Source organism: Condylura cristata, unplaced genomic scaffold (genome assembly GCF_000260355.1).
Source record: "Condylura cristata isolate star-nosed mole 26May11 unplaced genomic scaffold, ConCri1.0 scaffold00091, whole genome shotgun sequence".
Classification (NCBI taxonomy): Eukaryota; Metazoa; Chordata; class Mammalia; order Eulipotyphla; family Talpidae; genus Condylura; species Condylura cristata.
In genome coordinates, this window is record NW_004567192.1 from 51,478 (window position 1) to 57,308 (window position 5,831).

General features: G+C 67.4%; 1 protein-coding gene across 1 annotated transcript in view; it reads left to right on the forward strand.

Moving 5' to 3' along the window:
- PDCD6 (programmed cell death 6) overlaps positions 1 to 5,831 on the forward strand; it is a 13,286-nt gene that overhangs the window by 1,969 nt on the left and 5,486 nt on the right. The window contains exons 3-7 of the mRNA XM_012734900.1: positions 299 to 369; positions 3,071 to 3,115; positions 3,524 to 3,682; positions 5,184 to 5,293; positions 5,783 to 5,830. Coding sequence (XP_012590354.1) covers positions 299 to 369; positions 3,071 to 3,115; positions 3,524 to 3,682; positions 5,184 to 5,293; positions 5,783 to 5,830 — 433 coding nt within the window. The remainder of the gene's footprint in view (positions 1 to 298; positions 370 to 3,070; positions 3,116 to 3,523; positions 3,683 to 5,183; positions 5,294 to 5,782; position 5,831) is intronic.

Here is a 5,831-nt window from a genome sequence, read left to right on the forward strand (position 1 = left end):
GCTGGCCTGGGGGGCGCCTCCCCCACCCCCGCGGGGCCTGCGCCCCGGAAGCCCGGTCCTTGCCCGAACGAGCCCGGAGGGACGCGGGCCGGGACGACTGGTGGGACGGAAGCTGCCTTTCGGCAGGTAGAACCCAGGGGGGCAGGAGAGGTGGAGAAGGCGCAACTAGAGAAAAACGGGGTTCTCTCCGGGGTCGCCGGGCGCTCAGGGCAGGGAAGGAGCCTGCTGGGCTCCCCCGGTAGCGCAGAGGAGAGGCCCCCGGAAAGCAGGCCGGGCTCCCCGGGCCCCTGACGTCTAGCTTCTGCAGGGTGGACAGAGACCGGAGCGGCGTGATCTCGGACAACGAGCTGCAGCAGGCCCTGTCCAACGGTGAGTGGTGCCTGGCACACGCCTGGCAGGAAGGCCTGGGCCCCTCCCACCCGGTCACCCAGCAGGGCTGGCGGGTGGGCCTTGCGGGGAGGCAGAGAGGGCTGGTCAGAGGGTGTAGTGGGCACAGGCCACTGGCTTCCGGTGGGAGGTGGGTACTGCCACGGCCTGGTCTGGGTGGGCAGCGTCTCTTGGCGGTGTTCGTCAGCACTGCCCCTCCTTCGGCCGTGGAAGCACACAGCTCCTCGCTGTGGGGAATTGCCCCTGAGCCACGGCTAGAGGGTTTGGCAGTGGCCTAGAGGCCGTGCAGGCCAAGACACGCCGCCCTACCAGGCTGTCCCGCATGTGTTGGCCCATGTCCCCGCCGCCCCCGAGGCAGCAGGCGCCAGGCGCCGCTCGTGAGCGCCCACGCCCCCGCGCGGAGCCGGCCTCTGTGGCCTGGGCCCGTCTGTCTGCTTTGCCTCTTGACGTTTTTGCCCTACTTCTTTAGCCAACTACGTTTCTCGTAGCCAATAAGCTGCTGAGTGATGTAGTTGAAGTTGTGTCTTCCTGGTAGCGAAAGTTCAGATTGTGGAAGTTAGTTCACAGCGCCCTAGTCTCAGACACAGAGCCCTGGCGGCCCTGTCCTGCGGGTCTGCGCCCCTGCAGGCAGTCGCGCTCCCCGGCCTGTGCGGGCTTTGTGAGTCCGCAGGCTGCTCTGAAACAGGTGGGCGGCCAGAGCCGGCCTCGGGCTCCACCTCTGTGCGGCTTGGTGTTCCCAGCTTCTGGCTGAGTCAGCTGTTTCCCCCCAAAAGGCAGGATGCGTCCTCTGCGCTCCTGAGTGTGAGGGCGTTGCCTGAACCCCGCGCTCGCTAGGTCCCCCGGAGTCGCTCCCGCCCCTGTCTCGCCCTGGCCCCTGCTGCCCCCTCGCCGCTGTGCCAGAAGAACGGCCCTTCTGGGGCCCTTCTCTGTGAGTTTCTCTCCTTCCCTGTCCTGCTGTCGCCGTGTCTGCACGGCTCCGGCCTCCAGGCCCTGCCCTGGCCAGCAAGTCATCGGCGCTCACAGTCGCAGCGCACGGGAGTGGGCGTTGAGGGTGCCGTTCTTGGCGCTGACACCAGCGAAGTCGTTTTCACTTACAGTTTACCTCCCAGGGAGGAGCTTTCTGTTTTCAACATAGAGTCAAAATACAAAGTCATTCCGGAAACACGGGCCCGCACTGCTGGGGGGGTGCTGGTCACAGAGCCATGCGTCCACCCTCCGCTGAGTCAGGGCCAGGTGCTCTGTCCACCTACATGGAGCCTGCGGAGAGAGACAAGGGAGCGCTGGGTCTGGCCGGCCTGGCTGGGTGACCAGCCAGCCTTGCTGTCCGTGGCATGAGGTAGGGCGTTGGGAAGGTGACCGCTTTGCCCTCGCACCACGTCGGTCCCGCCAGAGGCTGCCGCTGCCTGATGGTGGGGGAAGGCGTCACCGCTGCGCCTAGTGTCCATAGGCGTCTGGCCTTCCACTGCGGGCAAGGGGTTACTCAGAGGCAAGTGAGCTGGGGCATTGTGAGCCTAGAGGGCCCAGGCCACGGAAGCCCCCTTCAGAAGAGGGTGTCAGGGTGCAGCCGCTTGCGAGGACAGTTTCTGTCCACTCAGAACTGGGCACGCACAGCGGAGGAGCCGGAAGGTGCGGCAATGCGGTAGGGATTCAGGAGAGCGTCAGGGGGCCTCGGGGTCGGTCCCCGCCGGGCTCTTTGCCTCCCGCCTTCCCTGTTCGCACTCTGGGTGAAGGGGACACCGAAGGCACAGTGAGGGCGGCGGGTGGGCGCTTAGTCGCCGGCGGGGAGCCTCTTCCCTGAGGCCTGAGAGGCGGTGAGAGCAAGAAGGGCCAGAGCGTGTCTGGGCCTCGCTGCAGGTTGGGAGAAACACGGGCAGGACCCAAAGCCCAGGGGCCAGGCGCTGGGCTTTACCGTGGGCAGTTGTAGAGGGTCGGGGTACCGGTCACAGAGCCCGACCCTGAACTCGGTGCAGGGCTGCGTGTGGGCGCGGGCCGGGGCTCCACACCGCCTGGACTGCGCTGTCTGGACAGAAGGGGGATGGCTTGTTTCTGTGCGGTGGGCGCAGGAGACTCCCCCCATGCAAAAAGAAATTTCCTGTTTGCTTGTTGTGCTGTGACGTGTGCAGGCTCTCGAGGCACAGCTGGCGCGGGAGGGTCTCTGATCGAGAAGCCGGCCCAGCCTCGTGGTGGCCTCTCCACGCTGCAGTGAGCCCGGGGCTGGCGGAGCCGCCTGGCTCCAGGGCACAGGGCACCTCTCCCGCCCCTGCACCGGGGGCTCTGGGGTCTGCCGGGTCCACCCATCGGCCCACGCGGTGGCCGCCTCCCGGGGCTGGGCGTGGTGACTGGGGCCTCCCTGGGTGCGGGGAGGTGCGGTCCCTCCCGCTGGCTGTCAGAGGCCCGGTCATGCCGCACAGTGTGGCCACCACTGTCCCGCAGCCCCAGAGGACATGTGCTATGTGCAGGGAGCGCGATCTGGCCTCTCAAGGCTGCGGGGAGAGGGGCCCGGGGGCAGGCTCCGGGGGGGCTCTCTTCTCGGAGGGGCAGCTGCCACACGCTCACGAGGCTGTGCCCCAGCTCAGCCTGCAACGAGCTAAGCAAGCCCTGAGGCTGCCCGCCTCACGTGGGCCACGAGGAGCCGCTGGTCCGTGCTCAGGAAGGGTCTCACTGGGCTCCTGCTTGCTTTCAGGTACCTGGACACCCTTCAACCCCGTGACCGTGAGGTCCATCATATGTAAGTGAAAGGCCGTGGCCGCCTGTCCCTGGGCTGCTGGTCCCTGTGCAGCCCCGTGGGGGCCCCGGGAGGGCTCTGCCCGCGCGCCTGCCTCTGCGGCGCTCCTCGGGACAGCGAGCGAGGCGCACTCTGGGCGCGTGGTCCGGGCCGAGCTCCCCGGTCTCCAGCTGCCTTTTAGCCAGAGTCAGCGAGGTTCGGGGCCTTTTTGTAGTGGGACCTGGACCTGGGCCGCTGTTGCCTGGTGAGAACGGCCACGCTCAGCCCGTGGTCTCTCTCGTGAGTGGACGTTCAGTCCCGCCGGGGGGAAGGCGCTCCTGTGCCTGCAGGACGGCCCTCCTGTGGGCCCGGGGGTCCCCCGGCGCCGCTGGGGCTGAGGCCACAGGGCTGAAGGCGGCCCCTTGCCCACAGCGATGTTTGACCGCGAGAACAAGGCAGGAGTGAATTTCGGCGAGTTCACAGGCGTCTGGAAGTACATCACCGACTGGCAGAACGTCTTCCGCACCTACGACAGGGACAACTCGGGCATGATCGACAAGAACGAGCTCAAGCAGGCGCTCTCAGGTTTCGGTAACGCGCTCTCTCCCGCCCGTGTAGCCTGTGTCATTTTGGAGTCCCTGGCCGCTGAAGGCGTCCGGCGGCGTCCTCACCTCACTGGACTTGAGCCCAGTCTGTGCAAAAACTTCATTTTCATCATAGCTTTACTTTTGATTTGACGTGGAAGCTTAAAACTCAGTTTTCATCCAAAATGAGATCCAGGCTACACAGCTCCCCGGGGCGGCGGAGCCACAGCGGGGAGAATGCGGCCTGCCAGCAGGCCCCGCGGGCGCCGGCCGCAGGCTCATTCGCCAGCTCGAGCTCCGGGGCGTGCCCGGCACCTTCCAGAGACATCGGCCGCCGGGCCTGGGGCCGGGGCGGCTGGGCTTCAGTTCAGGAAGGAGAAGCTGAGCCCTGCTTGCTGGGCTCTCATCTGCACCCCTTCCGCGCTTCAGACGGGGCTGTGACGTCACGCTTGAGGGCGTTCCAGCCCAGTGACGCCAAGTACTGCTGCCCGGGGTCCCCAGGACCTCCCCGGCACCCCGTGCTCTGCAGCCCTATCTGTTCTGGCGTGGCTGTGATGCGGTGCCACATCAGGGAGTGGCTCAGGCCCCCATGGGGCCAGGGCTGGGGCTGGCCCTGGGTCCAGCTCTCAGCTGGGACTTGGGATGCGGCTGGCCCTGCTCTGCCCTCAGTGGGGCAGCAGGAGGATGGGACGGTGCCCCACGAGAGCGGTTGTGCCAGCGGGGGCCAGAGGCCGGTTCGCTCCAGCCGAGGCCCCCGAGAAGGGGCAGAGTTCCAGGGCAGCGTCTTCTGGACTCATTCCCCGGCAGGCCTCGCTCCACTCTGGGCCGCCGGTCCCGGGCTGCTGGCAGAAACGGCGGTGGGGTGGGGGCTTCCCCGGCCTCTCGGGTTCATCCAGAAAGGCTTTCTGCTGACTCCTGGTTTCCCAGCCCTCTGAACCTGTCTTGGTGGAGGGGACCTCGTCACCCGGGGCCTCAGGAGCCCTAAGAATAAGTGTCTTTCCTCGGCCAGGCAGGGCCTGACTGCACTGCAGCCCAGCGGGCGCAGGGCCTGAGCCCAAGTGCCCGTGACCCCTGTGGGCCCACGCACTGCCTCTGCCCGCCGTCTCCTCGCGGGCTGGGTCTGGTCTTCTCTGCATGCCAGTGAGCTGCAGCACGCCCTCTGGAAGGTACCGCCCGTGTGTGCATGCAGTGGGAGGCCGGTGGCGGAGGCTCCTCGGGCGCGGGGCGGCCATCCTTGCCAAGGTCCAACCAGACAGACAGTCCAGTGTCCGGTGCCAGGGTCAGGTCTCCTGAGTGAGGGAGGGGCCCTCGCAGAAAGTGGACAGGTGGGCAGGGAGCAGCCCTGGGGCTGGCCGTGGGCAGGCACTTGGCCGAGCACCTCATTGCCCACAGCGGCCGCGAGGCGCTGGCCGCAGCCTGGCCCGTGCCCCCTGGGTCTCCAGGGCTGCAGCGCCCAGCCCACGCGCAGCCACCAGGTTGCGTGCCGCTCACTCTCCTTTCTCCTCAAGGTTACCGCCTCTCGGACCAGTTTCATGACATCCTCATTCGGAAGTTTGACCGACAGGGCCGGGGCCAGATCGCTTTTGACGACTTCATCCAGGGCTGCATTGTCCTGCAGGTAGCTCGCTGGGCAGTGGTCATGTGTCAGGCCTCCAGGCAGCCTCCAGCAGCTGAAAGCCAGTCCCGCCCGTCGGGGCCCCGGTCCTCCCCCAGAGCCCCCGGAGCTCCCCCGGGCTGGTGACACAGCTGCTGGTCTGCGGCACGGAAGAGTGGGGTGCAGGCTAGAGGCACGGGGTTGAGAAGACTCAGCAGAGACACTGGGGAGCAGAGAAGCAGGGGGAGACGAGAGGTCCGCACCCTGTGGGTCTCGCCCTGGCCGGATGGCACCCAGGCTGCGGCGGCGACTGCTAGAGGCGGACCCCCGGGTGACGGGAGGCCTGGCTCTGGCGTTCTGATTGCACTGACCGTCTGAGGAAACGGTGGGCGCGCCCCGTGGCCTGGCCAGCCCTCCTGTCCGGGCGGCGGCTCAGCCGCCTCCTGCCTAGTGTCGCCCCGGCCACCTCCCCGGCCGCCCCGAGCCTGGGCCTCAGTGCGTCCTGTCCCCCAGAGGCTGACGGACATCTTCAGGCGCTACGACACGGACCAAGACGGCTGGA